The 24,020-nt window shown below is 47.0% G+C and overlaps 1 protein-coding gene across 1 annotated transcript; it reads left to right on the plus strand.

Moving 5' to 3' along the window:
* The first annotated feature begins 4,904 nt into the window (after window positions 1–4,904).
* On the plus strand, window positions 4,905–18,960 carry LOC144602914 (zinc-binding protein A33-like). Its single transcript, XM_078416035.1, has 6 exons — window positions 4,905–5,315; window positions 10,656–10,751; window positions 14,902–15,132; window positions 15,964–15,986; window positions 16,081–16,190; window positions 18,416–18,960. Exons 1-6 carry the CDS (start codon window positions 4,905–4,907, stop codon window positions 18,958–18,960), a joined length of 1,416 nt encoding a protein of 471 aa, XP_078272161.1.
* Window positions 18,961–24,020: the final 5,060 nt, after the last annotated feature.

Genomic DNA, 24,020 nt, shown 5'->3' on the forward strand with positions numbered 1-24,020 from the left:
CACTGTACGTGCTATTCACGACCTTCTCAGCATCGTGGATGCGCCAGTATGAATCCAACCGCAGCTCCAACCGTTCAATGCGGTCTGCCAGGAGCTGCAGCTGGACACACTTCCTGCACACGTAGTCATCAGGGACACCGACAATATCCCTGATCTCCCACATGTTGCAAGATGAGCATTCCACGGGGACGATCTCACCTGACATGTCTTACCCCCAAATTAAATCAACTCCCTCTTAATCTTGTAAACTGTACCTTTACTAAAAAGCACTGTACCCTTAACTCACCGAACCCTTAACTCACCGAACCCTTAACTCACCGAACCCTTAACTAACCGAACCCTTAACTCACCGAACCCTTAACTCACCGAACCCATAACTCACCGAACCCTTAACTCACCGAACCCTTTACTCACTGAACCCTTAACTCACTGAACCCTTAACTCACCGAACCCTTAACTCACCGAACCCTTAACTCACCGAACCTTAACTTACCGAACCCTTAACTCACCGAACCTTAACTTACCGAACCCTTAACTCACCGAACCCTTAACTCACCGAACCTTAACTTACCAAACCCTTAACTCACTGAACCCTTAACTCACTGAACCCTTAACTCACTGAACCCTTAACTCACCGAACCCTTAACTCACTGAACCCTTAACTCAGAGAGGATCAGACATGTAGACATATTACAGAAGGATACACGATCCACAGTGTTGTTGCAGAGGGTGACTTTAACTTTCCGAATATAGACTAGAGCTTATTCGGTGCAAGGGGGTTGGACGACGCAGCGCGGCTGGGCGAGGCAGCGGTAGAGTTGCTGCCTTACATAGAAAATAATAGAAAATAGGTGCAGGAATAGGCCATTCGGCCCTTACAGCGATGGTAGCGCCGGTGACCCGGCTTCGATCCCAACTACGAGTATTGTCTGTTTGTACGTTTTCCCCGTGTCCTCCGTGGGTTTTCTCCGAGATCATCTGTTTCCTCCCACACTCCAACGGCTTACAGGTTTGTAGGTTAGTTGGCTTGGTAAATGTAAATATTGTCCCTGATGGGTGTAGGAGAGTGTTAATTTGCGGGGATCGCTGGTAGGCGCGTACCAGGTGAGCCGAAGGGCCTGTTTCCGCACGGTATCACTGAACTAAACTTAGTTGATTAAGTGTATCTGAGAAGAATTCCTGAAAAGAATTTTGATAATCCGACTCGAGGAGGGGCCACACTGACCGCTTGTATTGGAAAACATGTGACATGTTGCGGTGACAGAGTTTTTTCCACGATAGTGCTCATAATAAACGTTTTAAGATTGTTTATAATAGGAATAGGCCTGGATGGTGGTGGTGGTACTAAATTGGGACAAACCAGGTGACAAGGTCACTCGGCAGGAACAAGGGAAGGTAGATTTGGAGCTGTTATCCATTGGGTAAATGGTCAGCTCCTATTCGCTGTCGTTTAAAGGCCAGCTGAGACGTGGATGGATATGGGTCACATGCAGGCAGAGGAGGTTACATTAACACAGCATCATGTTCGACACAGACATTGTTGGCACACATGCCCGTCCCTATATTATATTGCTCTATGTTCAATGGACTCACATGCCAGGTGTGTTTTATAGACAATAGACAATAGGTGCAGGAGGAGGCCATTCAGCCGTTCGAGCCAGCACTGCCATTCAATGTGAACATGGATGAACATTCACAATCAGTACCCCGTTCCTGCCCTCTCCCCACACCCCCTGACTCCGCTATCATTAAGAGCCTTCTCTAACTCTCTCTTGAAAGCATCCAGAGAATTGGCCTTCTCGGGAAGACAATTCCACAGATTTACAACTCTGAGTAAAAAAGCTTTTCCTCATCTTCGTTCTAAATGGCCTACCCCTTATTCTTAAACTGTGGCCCCTGGTTCTGGACTCCCCCAACATCGGGAACATATATCCTGCCTCTAACGTGTCCAACCCCTTAATAATCTTATATGTTTCAATAAGATCCACTCTCATCCTTCTAAATTCCAATGTATACAAGCCCAATCTTAAACGAGATCAAGTCAAGTCAAGTTTATTTGTCACATATATATAAGTGATGTGCAGTGAAATGAAAGTGGCAACGTCTGCGGATTGTGCTAAACTACAAAACACAATAGAATTTTTTTTTTTTAAACACAATTTTTTTTTTAATACAGTAAATTAAATTAGTCCCTGGTGATACGAGAGTTAACAGTCCTGATGGCCTGTGGGAAGAAACTCCGTCTCATCCTCTCTGTTTTCACAGCGTGACAGCGGAGTCGTTTGCCTGACCGTAGCAGCTGGAACAGCCCGTTGCCGGGGTGGTAGGGGTCCCCTATAATGTTGCTGGCTCTGGATCTGCACCTCCTGATGTATAGGTCCTGCAGGGGGACGAGTGTAGTTCCCATGGTGCGTTCAACCGAACGCACTACTCTCTGCATGGCCTTCCTGTCCTGGGCACAGCTGTTCCCAAACCAGATTGTGATGGTTTCTACAGCCCCAGAGTAGAAGCACTGAAGGATCCTCAGAGAGACTCTAAATCTCCTGATAGGTGGTAAAGGCGCTGCCTTGCCTTACTCACCAGTGCGGCAATGTGTGTTATCCATGTCAGATCCTGTGTGATGTGGATTTCCAGGTATTTAAAGCTGCTCCCCCTATCCACAGTAATCCCATTTATCTCCAGTGGCGTGTACGTCCTCGGATTTTGAGCCATTCTAACGTCTACAATCAGCTCCTCAGTTTTTGTAACATTCAAGAGGAGGCTGTTATCCTGACACCAGAGTGCCAGATCAGCCACTTCCTCCCAGTAGGCCTTCTCATCGTTATCGGAGATCAGGCCCACCACCACAGTGTCATCAGCAAACTTGATGAAAACTTGATGATATGGGTTAGGGCAAGTGGTCGTTGCTTTAAAGGCGATTTAAAGAACAATTATTCCCACAAAGGCTGGTTACAATCTGGATCATACTAAACATAACTAAATTTCGGTCAACCCTGTTTTTGAATGACAAATAAAGAAATTCAATTCATTTCAATACTGCCCGTCAGGATGGTGGAGACACAAACCATCACAGTATTTAAGGACTATCTGTACAATCACTTCAAACCCCAATGTATAGAAGGCCACTCGCCCAGAGCGGGCGAATGGGGATAGTGTGGATAGGTCTTTGATATGTCAGCATAGTGAAGGTGGGCCGAAGGGTCTGTTTCTGTCCACGTGACTCTCACACCATTTCAGTGCGGGTGATCCACTTTAGCCAGTGTGCGTGAAACACGGACGGAACTCAAGTGGTGCAGTTAATTAAACAACATCGAAGATTGGCGCCAATTGAGGTTTAGGCTCATTATTGTCACGTGTGCAGAGTTACAGCGGAAAGTGGTCTTTTACATGTTATCCCATCAAAATCTGTCAATACTATGCATAAATCAAACCAAATGTCATTACAATAGCGAGCGAATAGAAAGGCACATAATGTAAAATATGGTTCTCAGCATTTCAGCGCATCAGTTCCATAGACAGTATTTATTCACAAAATACTGGAGTAACTCAGCAGGTCAGGCAGCATCTCTGGAGAGAAGGAATGGGTGACGTTTCGGGTCCAAAAAGTCACCCATTCCTTCTCTCCAGAGATGCTCCCTGACCTGCTGAGTTACTCCAGCATTTTGTGAATAAATACCTTCGATTTGTATCAGCATCTGCAGTTATTTTCTTATAGTTCCATAGACAGAGTCCGTCCCCAAATGACATAGGCGTTAAGACTTTAGAGTCACAGCGCGGAAACCAGCCCTTCTGCCCATCGAATCCGCGCGGACCACCACACACTCTGTACACTGGCTCTATCCTACACACTAGTGACAATTTACAATTTCACGGAAGCCAATTAACCTGGGAGAAAACCGGAGAAACTCACGCGGCCACACCGAGAAAGTACAAACTCCGCACAAACAACACCCGTAGTCACGATCGAACCCGCGTCTCTCGCCTTGTGAGACAGCAACTCTATCGCCGCGCAGTTACTGAAACTGTTGATCTACTACTCAGGTTAATTAGGCTACAACCCCCGCACGTCTTTGGAATGTGGGGGGAAACCAGAGCACCGGGACAAAAATCACGCGGTCGCAGGGAAAACGTAGAAACTCTGTATAGGAGGATGGAACCCGGGTCTCTGGCGCTGTAAGGCAACAACTCTACCGCTGCCGCTCAGAGATACTGGAGAATCAAGCAGTGCGTACTGCTCGAAGCCTTCAGGCCGAACACTGACCAGTCGCTGATGCCTAATTAAGTCTAATGATTCTTATCACACAAGTGAATTGAGTTGAATTGCCATTCGAGGACCATGTAACAAAGAAAGGTTCAGATTCAACAACAACAACTGCATATGTTCTAGGAGCGGAATTAGGCCATTCGGCCCATCAAATCTACTCCGCCATTTAATCATAGCTGATCTGTCTTTCTCTCCAAACCCCATTCTCCCCACCAGCCTGACCGCGGGAGAAGACATTCTGGCCTTCCATCACAGTGAGGAGGGGACTGGAGGAGACTCACTGTGATGGATGTTTCTTTTTTTTTGTGTGTTGGTTGGGGTTGTGTAATTTGCTTGTTTTATTGCTTTTATTATTGGACAGTGGGTGACTAAATTTCCTCCAAAAAACTTGTTTTTTTGGATGACAAATAAAGATATCTTGATCTCTTAACCTTGATCTCTTGATCTTGAACCTCTGACACCGTAATAACCAAGAGTTAATTAATTACAGAATTAATTACACAACTAATTAAACTCAGTTAACAGGCAAAAAACACGTCGGCACACGCTATAACAGGTGAAATAAATGAACTAGATTGCTGCAATGGGTGAATGCGGATGTATTTAAAGAGTGGGAGGCGGGCTGATGTAACGTGCTCCGATGGCCCACTCCGAAGGCAATGGGGACGAACTGGCCGTCCTCGTCTGTCCCATTTGCGTGGGGCTGTTTGTCGACCCAGTCCTTGTCCAGTGCGACCGTAACTTCTGCCGGAGTTGCATCGTCTCCTACCGGCAAGCCGAGCGGGGGTCGCTCTGTTGTCCGGAGTGTGCCCAGGACACGCTCGATCTGGGCCTGCAGTCCAACCGGGTTCTGAGGAATGTGGCCGAGAAGGTGCGGAGGCTGGTCGAGGAGGACGAGGGGGAGCGGGCAAATGTGTGCGGCCACCACGGGGAGAGGCAGAGCCTGGTGTGCGAGACGGACGGGATGTTGGTTTGCCCCGTGTGCCGCGACTCCAAGTTGCACAAAGATCACAAGTTCAGGCAGCGCAGCGAGTTCATTGCGACCTGTAAGGTAAGGAGGCCAACCGAAAACAACGAGTGGCGGTTGTGCTCGGAATGGATTTGGCTCGGCATAGAGTCAAGAAACGGGCCTTTCGGCCCAACTTGAGGCAACTAGTCTAACCTGCCCACATTTGATCCATGTCCCTCCAAACCTGTCTATTCATGTACCTGTCTAACTGTTTATTAAATGTTGGGTTAGTCCCTCATCTGGCAGCTCGTTCCATACCTGAATGGTGGCCGATTAGGAGTAGGGGAGATGCAACGAGACTTGGGTGTCGTGGTACACCAGTAGGCATGCAGGTGCAGCAGGCAGTGAAGAAAGCGAATGGTATGTTGGCATTCATAGCGAAGGGATTTGAGTATAGGAGCAGGGAGGTTCTGCTGCAGTTGTACATGGCATTGGTGAGACCACACCTGGAGTATTTCGTACAGTTTTGGTCTCCTAATCTGAGGAAAGACATTCTTGCCATAGAGGGAGTACAGAGAAGGTTCACCAGATTGATTCCTGGGATGGCAGGACGTTCATATAAAGAAAGACTGGATAGACTCGGCTTGTACTCGCTGGAATTTAGAAGATTGAGGGGGGATCTTATAGAAACTTACAAAATTCTTAAGGGGTTGGACAGGCTAGGTGCAGGAAGATTGTTCCCGATGTTGGGGAAGTCCAGAACAAGGGGTCACAGTTTGAGGATAAGGGGGAAGTCTTTTAGGACCGAGATGAGAACGTTTTTTTTCACACAGAGTGGTGAATCTGTGGAATTCTCTGCCACAGAAGGTAGTTGAGGCCAGTTCATTGGCTATATTTAAGAGGGAGTTAGATGTGGCCCTTGAAGCTAAAGGGATCAGGGGGTATGGAGAGAAGGCAGGTACGGGATAGAGTTGGATGATCAGCCATGATCATATTGAATGGCGGTGCAGGCTCGAAGGGCCGAATGGCCTACTCCTGCACCTATTTTCTATGTTTCTATACACCCACCACCCTTCGTGTGTAAACATTACCCCTCCGATTTTTATTAAATCTTTTCCTCCTCACCTCAAACTTGTGTTCTCTGGACATCAGGGACCTTAAATAGGGGGCCACAATTGACTCCACAGTCAAAAAGGCCCAACAGAGGATGTACTTCCTGAGGCAACTGAAGAAACAAAATCTGCCACAGGCAATGATGGTCCAATTCTATACTGCTATCATTGAGTCCGTCCTCACCTTCTCCATCATGGTCTGGTTTGGCTCAGCCACCAAGCACGACATCTAGAGGCTGCAACGGATCGTTCGCACAGCTGAGAAGGTTGTTGGCTGCAACCTTCCCCCCATTGACGAACTGTACACTGCAAGGGCCAGGAAGCGAGCGGGCAAGATCATCTCTGACCCCACTCACCCTGGCCACAAACTCTTCGAAGCACTTCCCTCTGGAAGGCGACTCCGGACTGTCAGAGCAGCCACAGCCAGACATAAAAACAGTTTTTTTCCACGAGTGATAGTTCTACTCAATAACCAAAGTCTGTAGTCTCTTTTGTGCTCTGGTTTATTTTTACCCACATGTTTAGACCGTAATTTTGTATCCTTATTGTTTTGATGTGGTTATGCTTTATTCCTAATTGTTAACTGTATGTTTGTGATGTCATTTGTGAGCGGAGCACCAAGGCACATTCCTTGTATATGGATACTTGGCCAATAAACTTATTCATTCATTCAACTTCTCTATTCGCCTACTCTGGGCAAGAGGCTCTGTGTATCTATCTAATCTATTCATTTCATGATCTTGTGTTCCTCAATAACATCGCCCCTCATCCACATGCACTCTAAGGAATAGAGTCCCAGCCTCCTCAACCTCTTCCTATACCTCAGACCCCCTAGCCCTGGCAACATACTTGTAAACCTTCTCTGTACCCTTTCCAACTTGACAACATATTTCCTATAACACGGTGCCCAGAACTGAACAGTGTTCTAAATGCGGTCTCGCCAACATCTTGTACAACTGCAACATGACCTCCAATTTCTGTATTCAATGCTGACGAATGAAGGCCACTGTGCCAACAGCCTTTTTGAGCACCCAATCTACCTGCGACTCCACCTTAAATGAACCATACAGCGACACTTCTAGATCGCTCTGTTCTACAACACTAATGTTAGAGCCCAACCATCCACTGTGTAGGTCCTGCCCATGTTAAACTTCCGAAAATGAAACACCCCACATTTCTCTGCATTAAATTCCATCACCCATTCCTCAGCCCGCTTGCCCAAGCGATCAAGATTCTGCTAGAATTCTTCGCTATCTGCAAAACCACATATATTTGTATAATCTGCAAACTTGCTGATCTTCCCATGTTCGTTCTCATCCAAATATTTGATATAGATGTCGAACAGTAACGGGCCCAGCACCGACCCCTGAGGCACACCACCAGTCACGAGCATCTTGTCGGAGAAGCAACGTTCCACCATCACTCTTCCCTTCCTTCCATTAAGCCAATTTTCTCTCTTTTCAGCTACTGTGTCTCTCCCTGGATCCCCTGCGACCCACCACGCCAGGGCAGCCTTCCATGCGGAACCTTGATGAACCTTGATGAATGCTCTTGTTAATGTCCATGCATACAACATCTACAGCTCAGTCTTCCTCGACCTCTTTGTTCACGTCTTCAAAAAAGCGCAAATCAGATTTGTGGGACACGACCTCTATAGTACCCAGCGTTGTCCCTACAGCCCTTCTTGATTAGAAGCACAGCATTTGTTACCCTCCAGTCTCTCCTGTGTTTAAAGGCGACTAGTAATTTTCACCCAGGGCTCCAGCAAATTCCCTTCTAGTTTCCCACAATGTCCTCAGATATATCTGATCTGGCCCTGGAGATTAGATTGTCCATACTGTGTGTAGGATAGTGTTCGTGTGCTGGGATCGCTGATTGGTGCGGACTCGGTGGGCATCTGTAAACTAAGCTTTATAAAAAAAGTAAGGGGTAGGCCATTTAGGACTCGGATGACGAAAAACCTTTACACCCAGGAGCTGTGAATCTGTGGAATTATCCATCACAAAACGCAGTGGCCAATGCTAGATACATTCAAGAGAGAATTAGATATAGCTCTTTGGACTAACGGAATCAAGGGATATGGGGAGAAAGCAGGAACGGGGTACTAATTTTGGATGATCAGCCTTGATCATATTGAATGGCGGTGCTGTCTCGAAGGGCCGAATGGCCTACTCCTGCACCTATTTTATATGTTTCTTTTGAGGCACAAGGGATCCAAGTTGTTTTGGCAAACTAGAGGCAAAACTGATTCGGCGACAGGAGGCAGAGGGCAGTGGTGGAGGGCTCTTTATCTGACTGGAGATTTGTGAGTAGTGGCGCGTCACAGTTTACAAGAACGATCCCAGGAATGAGTGGGTTAACCTATGATGAGCGTTTGTCGCACTGGGCCGGTACTCGCTGGAGTTTAGAAGGATGAGGGGGAACCGCATTGAAACGTACAGAATAGTGAAAGGCTTCGATGGAATGGATGTGGAGAGGATGCTTCCACCAGTGGGAGACTCGAGGACTGTAGGTCATAGCCTCAGAAATAAAGGAGGTTCTTTTAGGAAGGAGATGAGGAGAAAATTTCTTTGTCAGACAGTGGTGAATCAGTGGAATTCGTTGCCACAGAAGGCTGTGGAGGCCCAGTAAGTGGATATTTATAATGCAGAGAGAGATAGATTCTTGATTAGTACAGGTGTCGGAAGGTCTGGGGAGAAGACAAGTGAACGGGCTGAGGAGGTAGAGATAGATCAGCCACGATTGAGTGGTGTAGTAGATTTGATGGCCCGAATGGCCTAATTCCGCTCCTATTACCAATGACCTTATGATCGGAATGATCAGTGTCAGATTGTTGGTCACGTGCAATGATGACTTGGATGACAACATAGGCTCTGATAAACAATTCTGCCAATGATACACAACATTTGCAGAAAGTAGATGTGAATGTTTAAGGATATCGTGATGTAGATGATGGGGAGGGGCTGGTGGAAGCAAATACATTAGGGACATTCTTAGTCACGTGTGTGACCAAAAATATGAAACATTGTGGAATACATCTCTTCCAATTCAGGTATACTCTCTCGTACTGTATATATGACTTGTATATGTCAAAGTTTATTAAGTGAAATTTTTATAAGATATGCTGACAATGTTTGTTTAGTGTCAGAGGTCAAATATGACTGGCCACATGTGTGACCTCACACGGAAGCATTTTTTCATAACTCAGTTTTATCTTGCAAAGTCTTTTTAAAAAGACATGCATTGTAGTTCCGCATGCAGGACAATACCAATGAATAAGATTAATCTCTTACAATAATTTTTTTAACGTATTAATTTATAGACAATAGGTGCAGGAGGAGGTTCGGCCCTTCGAGCCAGCACCGCCATTCAATGTGATCATGGCGGATCATTCTCAATCAGTACCCCGTTCCTGCCTTCTCCTCGGACTCCGCTATCCTTAAGAGCTCTATCTAGCTCTCTCTTGAATGCATTCAGGGAATTGGCCTCCACTGCCTTCTGAGGCAGAGAATTCCACCACTAATGTGATGATATCTGGTCACATGTGTGACATTTTGGTTCACTTTCCAAAGAATGGCCCAATAGTGATATTTTCAGAGGCTTTTTGAAAGGGAATATGCTGGGAATGGTAGGATATGGAGCACGCTATACATAGTACAATAATGTATACACTGTAGATAACCCCATTACTAGTGCAAAAAAATCAGAAATCCTTAGTTCAGCCAAAGTTAGCCCATCATTCATTGTTATTGTTTTGTGTCTTTGAACTTGGTGATCATGGTTTTCAATCCTATATCATTTTCTGGATGGTAGAAGCGAAAGAAAGCATGGCCAGGGTGGTGTAGGCCTTTGATATTGACTGCTGTTTGAGCCAGTGCCGCTTACAGATCCCTCTAATTCAGCAGCCAAGATGGGCAAGGCAGTGTCTACCATTCTGTAATCTCCTTTATTCACGGGCATTCGAGTTGCTGGATCAGGCCATAATGAAACCACTGTTGTTTAATTTACTTTAGAGAAAAAATGCGGAAACGGGCCCTTCGGCCCACCGAGTCCGCACCGACCAGCGATCCCCGAACACTAACATGATACTACACACTAGGGATAATTTACAATAATACCAAGCATATTAACCCTACAATCTGTACGTCTTTGGAATGTGGGATGAAACTGAAATTCTCGGAGAAAGCCCATGCGGGAACGGGGAGAACGTACAAAGTCGGTGCAGACAGTAGCCGTAATCAGGATCGAACTTGGGTCTCCGTTGTGCCGTGCTGTGTGGTATTCCCTTCCGCTCTTGACTGCTCACTCCCATTCTCCCTGTCCCCAACAGGCCAAAGGTGCTGCTCTCCTGAACTCGCTGAATCAGAAGATAGAAGCTTTGAAAACAGCTGTGGAGAAGCAAGAACTCGAGGTTTCTGGAACAAAGGTAAATGAGTCCGATCTGCCCATCCACTAGAAGGCCTGTAGTCTGCAGCAACTGTTCAGTGCACAAATCCAAACCTGGTCCTGACATGAAACGTCTTCTACCCATTCCTTCCACAGATGCTGCCTGACCCGCTGAGTTCTTCCAGCACTTTGCTTTGGTCAAGATTCCAGCATTTGCAATTCCTTGTGCTGCATGAAACTGAATTGTTGGAAACACTCTGGTCAGGCAGTGTCTGTGGAGAGAGTTTATAGTCTTGCCGGTCCAGTGTTAATGAAGGGTCCTTGACCTGAAGAGTTGTTTGTTTCTCCCTCTGAGTATAGAAGTTGGGAGAGAGACACAAAAAGCTGGAGTAACTCAGTGGGACAGGCAACATCTCTGGAGAGAATGAATGAGTTGAGGCTCGAAACTTCACCTATTCCTTCTCTCCAGATATGCTGCCTGTCCTGCTGAGTTACTCGGGCATTTTAGGTCCATCTGTGATTTAAACCAGCATTTGCAGTTCCTTCCTACACATAGAAGTTCGGAAGTCATGTTGCAGTTATGCAAGATGTTCGTGAGGCCGCATTGTGACCATTATGTTCAGTTCTGGGCGCCATTTTATAGGAAAGATGTTAAGTTGGAAAGGGTGCATTGAAAATTTACAAGGATGTTGCCTGTAGTCGAAGGCCTGAGCTGTTGATAGAGCGGTTGAGTAGACTAGGACTCTATTCACTGGAGCGCACGAGGATGAGGGATGATCTTATAACGGTGGGTAAAATCGTGAGACGAATATATCGGATGGACGCACAGAGTCTCTTGCCCAGAGTGAGGAAATCGAGAACCAGAGGGCACGGGTTATGGTGAAGGTGGAAAGATTTTACAGGAATCCGAGGGGTAACCTTTTCAACAAAGGGTGGTGGGTGGAACGAGCTGCCGGAGGAGGTCGTTCAGGCAGGGGCTATCGTGGTTTAAGAAGCAATTGGACAGGTACATGGAAAGGGCAGGTTAAGAGGGTTAGGGGGCAAACGCAGGCAAGTGTAGATGGGACATGCTTACAGTAAATTGTGGACGCAGCCCAGATCATCACGCAAACCAATTTACTTTCTGTTCGCTCCATCTACACCTCGCGCTGCCTCAGCAAGGCCAGCAGCATAATCAAGGACGAGTCGCAGCCCGGCCACTCCCTCTTCTCCCCTCTCCAATCGGGTAAAAAGTACAGAAGTGAAAACGCACACCTCCAGATTCAGGGACAGTTTCTTCCCAGCTGTTATCAGGCAACTGAATCATCACTGGGCATTGGTGAGACCACACCTGGAGTATTGCATACAGTTTGGGTCTCCTAATCTGAGGAAAGACATTCTTGCCATAGATGGAGTACAGAGAAGGTTCACCAGATTGATTCCTGGGATGGAAGGACTTTTATATGAAGAAAGACTGGATAGACTCAGCTTGTACTCGCTGGAATTTAGAAGATTGAGGGGGGATCTTATAGAAACTTACAGAATTCTTAAGGGGTTGGACAGGCTAGATGCAGGCAGATTGTTCCCGATGTTCGGGAAGTCCAGAACAAGGGGTCACAGTTTAAGGATAAGGGGGGTCTTTTAGGACTGAGATGAGAAAGTTTTTTTTCCACACAGAGAGTGGTGAATCTGTGGAATTCTCTGCCACAGAAGGTAGTTGAGGCCAGTTCATTGGCTATATTTAAGAGGGAGTTAGATGTGGCCCTTGTGGCTAAAGGGATCAGGGGGTATGCAGAGAAGGCAGGTACGGGATACTGAGTTGGATGATCAGCCATGATCATATTGAATGGCGGTGCGTACAGGCTCGAAGGGCCGAATGGCCTACTCCTGCACCTATTTCCTATGTTTCTATCCTATCACAATCAGAGTGCAGTCCTGAACTACTATCTACCTCTTTGGTGAGCCTCGGACTATCCTTGACCGGACTTTGCTGGCTTTATCTCGCAATAAACGTTATTGGCTTGTCATGTAACAATGGCTCGATTGTAATCATGTATTGTCTTTCCGTTGACTGGTTAGCACACAACGAAATATTTTCACTGAACTGAACATGTTGGTTGGTGTGGGCAAGTTGGGCCAACAGGCCTGTTTCCGCCCCGTCTGACTGAGTCTATGGCTCGCTGCCTGATCTAAGCATGTGTAGTACTTCCTGTTACCATTTTGGTTTTCCGGAAGATGCAGTTTCATTTACTTTCCCTAAACCATTGAAACTAAACCATATATCTGCTATTTCTAAGGTACTAAGCACTGCAATCTAAATACAAATTTCCCGTTCTGGTACAAGGAGACTAAAACGGGTCGTTGTTCATTTGATGCTGTGGTTTGTAACAGCTGTAGTAAAGCATAACTTTTTTCAAAAATTAAAATTATTCAAAATGTATATAAAATTGAAACATCCTAGTACTTGTGTCTTCCTCAAATTAAGAGACCAAAACTGCACACAATACTCCAGGTGTGGTCTCACCAGGGCCCTGTACAACTGCAGAAGGACCTCTTTGCCACATTCCACATTTCTTGGAAGAAAATGTACCATTTCAATTGCATCCCAATTTACCCATCTGTTCATTCCAACAGCATCCCAATCATCATCCTGCAACTTTCTGTCGATTTGGTACACTTTGTTTTGTCTCATCCTTACAAAATGGTTGATGTCCACATTAGACTGCACTTGCCAACGTTTTGTCCGATTATCTAATGAGTTAACCTTCTCCAAACCTAGCTGGTCAGGCGGCATCTGCAGAAAAAGAATCAGGTGATGTTTTTGGTCGGGACACTTCGGACTGGAGACTTCGGGGGTAGGAGTTGACTTGAGGTTGAAAATAAACTGGACTTGAAAATGTACCAAGCTGAGGGTGTATTTTTTGACGGACGATAGCCCAACATGCTGGAGTAACTCAATGGACCAGGCACCATCTCTGGATAGAAGCGATGGGTGACGCTTTGAGCTGGGACTCTTCTCCAGACTGATGGTAGAGCTGTAGATAGACACAGAATGCAGGAATAACTGAGTGGGACAGGTAGCATCTCTGGACAGAAGGAAAGGGTGATTCTTCGGGTCGAGACACTTCTTTAGAAATGTTGCCCGTCCCGTTGAGTTACTCCAGCATTTTGTCTGTCTGCGGTGTAAACCAGCATCTGCAGTTCCTTCCTACAGTGTATTTTTTGACATTTCACCAGGAGCTTACTTGCCTGAATTCTGTGTGTCCGAAGGAACTGCAGATGCCGGTTTAAACTGAAGATAGACACAAAATGCTGGAGTAACTCAGTGGGACAGGCAGCAGCTCTGGAGGGAAAGAATGTGACATTTCGGGTCGGGCCTGAATGTATAAAGTCTGAAGAAGGGTGCCTACCCGAAACATCACCCATTCCTTCTCTCCAGCGATGCTACCTGTCCCACTGAATTGCTCCAGATTCTTGTGTCCATCTCAGAATTCGGGCAGATAGACATAAAAAGCAGGAGTAACTCAGCGGGACAGGCAGTATCACTGGAAAGGAGGAATGGGTGACTTTTCAGGTCGAGACCCTTCTTCAGATTAGTTGGGGATTAGGGAAACGAGATATAGATGATGTAGAAAGATAAAGAACGATGACTTAAAGATGTGCACAAAAGTAACAACCAGGCCATTGTTAGCTGATTGTTGGGTGAAAACGAGATGCTGGTACGACTTGGATGGGGGAGGGATAGAGAGAGAGGGAATGCCGGGGTTATTTGAAGTTGGAGAAATCAACATTCATATCACTGGGCTGCAATATGTTGGAGAAAAACTGCAGATGCTGGCTTAAATCGAAGGTAGACACAAAATGCTGGAGTAACTGAGCGGGTCAGGCAGCATCTCGGGAGAGAAGGAATGGATGACATTTAGGGTCGAGACCCGTCAGACTGAAGAAGGGTCTTGACCCGAAACATCACCCATTCCTTCCCTCCCGAGATGCTGCCTGACCGGCTGAGTTACCCCAGCATTTTGTCTACCACTGCCCAAGCGAAATATGAGGTGCTGTTCTGACAATTTGTGTTTGGCAACACTCTGACAATGGAAGAGTCCTAGGACAGAAATGTCAGTGTGGGAAGGGGAATTGAAGTGTTCTGTAACCCGGAGATCAGCTCGGTTCAGGCGGGCTGAATCCTAACTTGTGTGTTTTGTTCCGTTGAGGAAATGGGCTGCGACCTGATCTGCCACGTTACGCAGCAGTTCACCGATCTGCACCAGTTTCTCAATGAAGGCGAGCAGCAGCTGACGAGGAAGCTGGAGGTTCAGGTGGAAATCAACCTGGCGGCTATGGATAGAAACCTGGCCGGCATGCGAGCCTCCCTCCTCTCCATGGAGAGGGACGTCACCAACATCGAGACCAAGCTGGAGCAAAGTGATATCACCGCTCTCCAGGTACCGTGTCCTTGCTTTGGAAACTCAAGGGACTGCGGATGCTCGTTTGCAAAGCACAATGCTGGAGTAACTCAGGGGGTCAGGGGTAGCATCTCTGGGTAACTTTCCGCGTCTGAAAAAGGGACTTGTCCAGAAACGTTGCCCACTCCTTCTCTCCAGAGATACTGCCCGTCCCACTGAGTTACCCCAGCTTTATGTGTCTATCTTCCTCCAGATACTGTGTCCTTGCCATGGAAATGCAACGGACTGCAGATGCCGGTTTACAAAACACAGTGTTGCAGTAACTCGGTGCGCCGGGGGCAGCATCTCTGGAGGGTATGGATAGGCGAGGGGGTCGGGACCTTTTCACAGACCCTTGGGTTAGAACATAGTGGCGGGGCTGCTGCCTTGCAGTGGCGGGGATCCGGGTTCATTCCTGACCGCGGGTGCTGAATTTCTGGTGTTTGCAAGTTCTCCCTGCGACCCTGTGGGTTTCCTCCAGATGCCCTTGTTTCCTTCCACCACCCAAAGACATCCAGGTTTATAGGTTAATTGGCTTCTGCAAAGATTGCTCCTAGTAGGGTAGAACACGCTGCCAGAGGAGGTAATTGAGGCAGGGACTCTCTCAACATTTAAGAAACAGGTGGACAGGTACAAGGATGGGACAGGTTTGGAGGGATGTGGACCAAACGTGGGGAGATGGGACCAATGTAGCTGGGACATGTTGGCCGGTGTGGGAAAGTTGGGCCGAAGGGCCTGTTTCCGCACTGTATCACTCTGACTCTAACTCTCCCTGGTCTTTGTCTGCCCTCTTGCTGCACGAAAACCTCACGTAGTTCCTTGCTCTTCCAGGAGATCACCTGTTGCAGGGACCGGTAAGCATTTGAGTATTAGACCATTGTAATAGTTCTCCATTCCTGCGTCAGAGGTCTGAGTACAATGGATTGTTAACATCGTTATGATCCGCAGGTTCCCTGCAGAAATTCCAGCTGCTGTATCAAGGAACATCTGCCTCGGAACATTCAAGGGACCTTTACAATACAAACTATGGAGGGAAATGCAGAATTTCATCCGGCCAGGTAAATGAAAGATATTTTCCTTGTACAAACATACAAACTCCGTACAGGCAGCACCCGTAGTTGGGATCGAACCAGTGTCTCTGGCGGTCAACTGTGGAAACTCTACCACTGTTCCAAAATTATACCGTAAAATATACAAAACTTAACTTTCCATAAATAATGCATTCTCTTTGAAATGGGAGTAAATCCTATTCTCTCTCATAGCATCCTTTCATCTGACGTGAGGTTCACTGCCCTATAATTCCCTCGATTCTCTCCACGTTCTTCTTTTTTAAAAAAGGAACAGAATCATTTACTCAGTCCTTTGGGACTTTGCGTGTGGAGGGAGAAGGTGCAAAGGGCATTATCAAGCCTCCTGCAAGCTCCTCTCTGGCCCCTGTAAATAACTCAGGATAAATCCCACCAGGTCCTGGGGATTTATCCACCTGAATGCTCTTCAAGAGTTTCAATACCATCTTCATCCCAAACCATCCTTGCATATTAGTATTGTCCACACTGGTCTCACTGTCCTCCTTGTCCTCTTCATTAAGCAGAAGCAAAGTGCACGTTTAGTGCCTTGCCTGCATCCCCAGAACCCAAGCACAAATTAACTTTCAACCCGGTGGTATGAATGTTGATTTCTCTAAGTTCAAGTAACCTTTGCATCCCCTTCCCACCCTCCCCACCCCCACCCCAGTCGTTGTACTTGTGTGGATTGTCATGTACATGAAGAGAGATGGCAAATTAATGAAATTTGGAGGATCTGTGTTTGTTTTGGGTATGAATGGTTACGCTGTTAGGCAGGCCCAACACGAAATGAGTCAAAGATGCAGTAGACAGTCAGAACCTTTTCTTCTACAGGATGGAAATTTCAAATGCCAGAGGACACTGTTTTATTCAGAGAGGGGCAAAGCTTAAGACGTACAGGTGTGCAGGTTAATTGCCTTGGTATAAGTGTGAATTGTCGCTAGTGTGTATCGGATAATGTTAGTGTGCGGGGATTGCTGGTCGCTGTGGACTGAAGGGTCTGTTTCCACGCTGTATCTCTAAACTAAAGTTAAAGGAGATTTTTTACATGGTCAGTGCCTGGAGCATGCTAGCAGTGGCAGTGGAGGCAGAGGATGGTGGCTTGTAGAGATATAGCACAGACACAGGCCCTTCAGCCCATCGAGTCTGTGATCCTCACACATTGACACTATCCCACACACATCGGCGAGCACGCGACAAAAGCTTTCCCCTGTACCTCAGTACATGTGACAATAAACTAAACTGTAACTGCAACAAGGGACAATTTAACCAGGCCAATTAACTTGCAAACCTGTATGTCTTTCGAGTATGGGCAGAAACCAGGGCTTCTGTAGAAAACCCAGATATCACAGGGAGAACGTCCAAACTCCATATGGACTGCACCCGTAGTCAGCATTGAAGTCGCGTCTCTGGTGCTGCAAGGCACGAACTCTACCGCTGCACCACCTTGCTGGCATTGAAGACCTTTAGGTAGGTACACGAATAAAGAGGGACTTGGATAATATGCAGGCTGGTAAGAGTTGGGCTTGGCATTATATTCGGCACATGCATTATTGGCTGAATGGCCTGTTCTATGGCACACATTACTCAGAATAAAAGGACGTACCTTTAGAAAGATGAGGAGGGATTTCTTTAGTTGGGGGGTGGTAAATCTGTGGAATTCATTATCTCAAAGGTTGTGGAGGCCAAGTCAATGGATACTTTTGTGAAGATTGATGGACTCTAGATTAGTGCGGGTGTCAGGGGTTACAGGGAAAAGGCAGGAGAATGGGGTTGAGAGGGAAAGATAGATCAGCCATGATTGAATGGCGGAGTAGGCATGATGGGCTCAATGGCCTAATTCTGCTCATGCAATTTATGTACCTAGAGGGATAACAGTGTGGAAACAGGCCCTTCAGCCCAATTTACCCACACAGCATGTCCCAGCTACACTAGTCCCACCTGCTTGTGTTTGGTCCATATCCCTCAACTTGTCCTATCCATGTACCTGTCCAAATGTTTCTGAAATGTTGCAATAGTACCAGCCTCAACTACCTCCTCTGGCAGCTCATTCCATACATCCACCACCCTCTGTGTGAAATGTTACCCCTCAGATTCCTATTAAATCTTTCTACCTTCACCTTAACCCTTTGTCCTCTGGTCCTCGATTCCCCCACTCTGGGTAAGACTCTGTAAGTGCCCGATATTCTAACCTTGTCAACTTATGAACTCTATTTCAGCTCCTGCTGCCCTGACACTGGATCCTCGAACGGCAAACCCTTGGCTCCTGCTGTCCGAGGACTTGGCCAGCGTGATGGTTGTGGAGGACAACCAAGTTGTCCCTGATGACCCGGCAAGGTTCGATGTGTGCGTCTCTGTCTTGGCCGCAGAAGGGTTTGTGGACGGGACACACTATTGGGAGGTGGAGGTGGCGGGCAAGTCCAAATGGGATGTGGGAGTGGCCAGGGAGTCTATCTGCAGGAAGGGTGACATTGTCCCGAAGCCAGAGAATGGATACCTGGTCCTGTCTCTGAGCAATGGGAACGAGTACTGTGCTCTCGCCTCCCCAAACCCCATCCCACTGCCCATAATGGAGCAACCAAACAGGATTGGAGTCTACCTGGATTACAAGGGAGGTCAAGTGTCCTTTTATGATGCTGGTAACCTGTCCCACCTTTACACCTTCGCAGAGACTTTTACAGAGAGGATATTTCCTTTCTTTTGTCCCTGTTTGAATGACACTGGAGACAACAGTGCTCCACTCTCCATAAGAGCATTCCATTAACTGGCTGCTAAAGATCTGATCCGATCAAAATGTCTGTATCCAACACAGTGCCTGAAATGATGATGGCTGTGAGGAGACGGATGTGGTTTGAAGTGTCCTGATCTAACCTCTTGTGGCTTGTTCAATGGTTTTTGAAGATTTGTCCAACAAAACTGTTGTCTACTTGTGTGGGATGAGTCCCATAATGTGTTAATAAATTGTGTGTTGGACAAACAGCAACTTCTTTGTTTATCTCTTCCAATTCTTCAGACACTCGGCCTCACAGCCCAATTGTGATTCAATCAGTTATCTAGTAGCAGAATAGTTGCCTGCCAAGAATTGGAAATTGACAAGAGTTGTAACAGCTGACCGACAGTTGGTGGCTTACAACGCCAGAGACCCGGGTTCCATCCTGACTACGGGTGCTGTTTGTGCAGACTTTGTATGTTTAGTTTAGAGATGCAATGAGGAGACAGGCTCTTCGGCCCGGCTAGTCAGCGGCGAATGGTGATCCGTGTACACTGACACTCCTACACACACTGGGGACAATTTACATTTTTCTAATCCAACCAGCCCATTTGGCCCTGCTTGAATGACACTGGAGACAACAGTTTGGAGATACAGCGCGAAAACAGGCCCTTCGGCCCACCGAGTCCGCGCCAACCAGCATTCCCTGCACATTAACACTATCCTACACCTCACTAGGGACAATTTTTACATTTAACCTACAAACCTGTAGTTGGAAGGAAACCAAAGATCTCGGAGAAAACCCACACGCAGGTCACGGGGAGAACGTATAAACTCCGTACAGGCAGCACCCGTAGTCAGGATCGAACCCGGGTGTCCAGCGCTACATTCTTTGTCAGGCAGCAACTCTACCGCTGCGCCACCGTGACTGCCTCTCAACAGTGCTCCCCTCAATAGAAGTGTTCCATTAATTGGCTGCCAAAGATCTGATCACATCATAATATCTGTATTAAACACGTTGCCCAGAAGGATAATTGGTGTGAGGTGAGGAATGAGCTTTGAACGACCGTGCAGGAGGAAACCGGAGATCCCAGAGAAAACCCACACGGTCACAGGGGGAACAGAGAGACTTTGCGCAGACAGCACCCGTAGTCAGGATCGAACCTGGCACTCTGGCGCTGTGATGCAGCAACTCTGGCGCTGTGATGCAGCAACTCTACCGCTGCACCACCTGCTCGCTGTGAAAGCGTGGGTTTTCTCCGGGTGCTCCGGTTTCCTCGGACAGTCCAAAGACGTGCGGGTTTGTAGTTTAATTGGCTTCTGTAAATTGTGAGTTGTCTCCATTGTGCAGGACAGTGTTAGTGTACGAAGTGATCGCTGGTAGTGTGGACTCAGTGGGCCAAAGGGCCCATTTCCACATTATATCTCAAGTCTGAAGACACTTTCTCGAGGGCGCCGCGCGATGGCTGCCTGGCCAACGGGCTGTCGTAGTCTTTTTCCTTTGTGTTTCTAGTTTGTTGTAAAATGCATCTTTAGTTTTGTATGGGGGGGGGGGGGGGGGGTGTGGGACTTCATATTTCTTTCCTCGACGGAGATGAGATTTTCTCTGTGTCATATCTCTGCGGTCGAACAAAGTGGAGGTGGTGGCATCTTGTTTGGGACTTCTAGGACTCACTCTGACAATGTAGGAGGCCCAAGACCGAAAGACCAGCGTGGCAATACAATGGGAGGGGGAGTTAGTATTGAGCAACCAGGAGATCAGGTAGGTTTAGTTGGACTGAGAGGAGGTGTTCAGTGAAACGATCGCTGAGCCTGCGCTTGGTCTCGCCGATGTTGAGAAGTTGACATCTGTAGCAGCGGATATAGCAGATGAGGTTGGAGGAGGTGCAAGTGTACCTATGCCTCACCTGGAAATAATGTCTGGCTCCTTGGATGGAGTCGAGGGGAGAGGTAAAGGGACGGGTGGTCTCTTGTGGTTGCAGGCAAAAGTACCTGGGAGGTGGAGGTTTGGGTGGGAAGGGATGAGTTGACCAGGGAGTTACGGACAGAACGTTCTCTGCAGGAAGGGGTGACGATGGGAAGATGTGGCTATTGATGGAATCCCTTTGGAGGTGGTGAAAGTGTTGGAGGATTATATGCTGTATGAGACGGCTGATTGGGTGGAAGGTGAGGACAAGGGGGATTATGTCCCTCTTACGAATGGGGGGAGGGGTAGGAAGAGTGGAGCTGTGGGACATAGAAACAGAAAATAGGTGCAGGAGGAGGCCATTTGGCCCTTCGAGCCAGCACCGCCATTCATTGTGATCTCGGTTGATCATCCACAATCAGCAACCCGTGCCTGCCTTCTTCCCATATCCCTTGATTCTGCCAGCCCTGGAGCCCTATCTAACTCTCTTTTAAATTCATCCAGTGAATTGGCCTCCACTGCCTTCTGTGGCAGAGAATTCCACAAATTCACAACTCTCTCGGTAAATGTTTTTCTCATCTCGGTTTTAAATGGCCTCCCCTTTATTCTTAGATTGTGACCCCTGGTTCTGGACTCCCTGAACAGTGGGAACATTTTTCCTGCATCTAGCTTGTATAGTCCTTTTATAATTTTATAGATCTCGATAAGATCCCCTCTCATCGTTCTAAACTCCAGTGAATACAAGCCTCGTCTTTCCAATCTTTCCTCATATGACAGTCCCGCCATCTCAGGGATTAACCTCATGAACCTACGTTGCACTGCCTCAATAGCAAGGATGTCCTTCCTTAAATCAGGAGACCAAAACTGCACACGTACTCCAGATGTGGTCTCACCAGGGCCCTGTACAATTGCAGAAGGACCTCTTTACTCCGAGACTCAAATCCTCTCATTATGAAGGCCTTGGCTTTCTTCACTGCCTGCTGTACCTGCATGTTTACATTCAGTGACTGGTGTACAAGGACACCCAGGTCTTGTTGCTTTTCACTTTTTCCTAATTTGACACCATTGAGATAATAATCTGCCTCCTTGTTCCTGCCGCCAAAGTGGATAACCTCACATTTATCTTTCTATTTCTTTGCTTTGTTTATATATGCTGAACTCTTTTGTGTATTAGGGGTTTTACAGAGTACTATGTTTACATATCTGTTGTGCTGCTGCAAGTATGGATTTCATTATTCTGTTTTGGGACATATGACAAAATAAAAATCACATTGGACCAAACGTGGGCAAATGGGACCATCTGCAGATGGGGTGTCTAAATTAGGTCGGCAGGGACGAGTTGAGTTAAAAGGCCTGTCTTCATGCTGCGTGACTCTAATTACAATAAGCCACAAATCGTTCTCCATAAATCATCCTCTCCGATAATCCTCAACACTGGGGCTCCACAAGGATGTGTTCTCAGCCCCCTTCTTTACTCCTTGTGCACACCGGACTATGCAGCCATGTACAAATGTAACCCAATGTTCCAATTCGCAGACGACCCCACCATTGCGGGCCAGATATCAAATAGTGATGAGGCGTTATGCAGGAAGGAGGTGGAGAACCTCGTGTCCTGGTGTCGAGGCATCAACCTTTCTCTCAATGTCAGCAAGACAAAGAGGTTAGTGGTCGACTTCAGGGAGCAAAGCAGTACACATACACCAGTTTGCATTGATGGCGCCAAGGTAGAGATGGTTGAAGACTTCAACTTCCTTGGAGTCAATATCACCGACAACAACAATCACGAAGAAGGGTCTCGACCCGAAACGTCACCCATTCCTTCTCACCAGAGGTGCTTCCTGTCCCACTGAGTTACTCCAGCTTTATGTATCTATCTATATCGACAACTACTGCTGGACCTCCCATATTGAAACAACGACCTAGAAAGCACACTAACGCCTCTACTTTCTCAGAAAGATTAGGAAGTTTGGCATGTCCCCTAGAGCTCTCACCAACGGGTACAGAAGCTTCAGGAAAGACAGGGGTGAGGGAACAAGAGGAGGAGGGGTTGCATTGTTGGTTCAGGAAGATGTCACGGCTGTGTTCAGAGGTGGCCTTATGGATGGTTCGTGGCTATATGGATGGAGCTGTGGAACAAGAAAGGGATGATCACGTTGTTGGGGATGTTCTCCAGACCCCCAAATAGCCAACGGGAATTAGAACAATAAATGAGCTGGGAGATTGCAGACAGCTGCAGGTCAAATAAGGTTGTTGTTTTAGGGGATTTTAACTTTCCCAATATACACTGGGAAATCATAGTGTGAAGGGTTTAGATGGGGTGCAATTCTTCAAAAGTGTTCCGAAGAGTTTTCTTAAGCAATATGTGGAGCCCCACACGTGAGAGGGCAACACTGGATCTAGAATTGGGAAGGGCAAGTTAATGAAGTGTGTGTGGTGGAATCTTTTGGGACCAGTGACAACAGTTCAATTAGGTTTAAGAGGTTATGGATAGGGACGGAGATGGTCCACGTGTTAAAATGATCAACTGGGGTAAGGCCAACTTTGAGGGTATGAGAGAAGGTCTCGCTTAAGTTGACTGGAGCAGGTTATTAGGGGGGAAAGGAACGTCGGCCAAGTGGGATGTTTTGAAGTGTACTGAAGAGAACTCGGGATGAGTACGTCCCCATTAGAGTGAGGGGAAAAGCAGGCAAATGTAAGGAAGCCTGGCTGACGAGGGAAATTGAGACGCTAGTCAAAAACAAGAAGGATGCCTGGGACAGGTATAGGCAGCTGCGATCAAGTGCATCCCTAGAGGAGTTTCGGGAACTAAGGAATAAACTATCAAAGGAAATCAGATGGGCAAAAAAGGGGCAAGGAGATGGCTCTGGTGAGTAGCATTAAGGACAATCCCAAAAGATTTTATAAATACATAAGGGGGAAAAAGGTAACTAAAGAGACAGTGGGACCTCTCAGGAATCAAAGCAGTCTCCTCTGTGTGGAGCCACAGGAGATGGGCAAGGTTCTAAATCAATATTTCTCCTCTGTATTTACCGAGGAGAAAGACAGTAGGACGGAGGAAATTGGAGCAGTCACTGGAAGTTTGTTGAGAGCAGTCAGGGTTACTGTCGAAGAGGCACTAAAGGTACTGTCGTGTATGAAGGTAGACAAATCTCCAGGGCCTGATCTGATATATCTGAGGACATTGTGGGGAACTAGAGATGAATTTGCA

The sequence above is a fragment of the Rhinoraja longicauda genome, chromosome 19 (genome assembly GCF_053455715.1).
Source record: "Rhinoraja longicauda isolate Sanriku21f chromosome 19, sRhiLon1.1, whole genome shotgun sequence".
In the NCBI taxonomy this organism is placed as follows: Eukaryota; Metazoa; Chordata; class Chondrichthyes; order Rajiformes; family Arhynchobatidae; genus Rhinoraja; species Rhinoraja longicauda.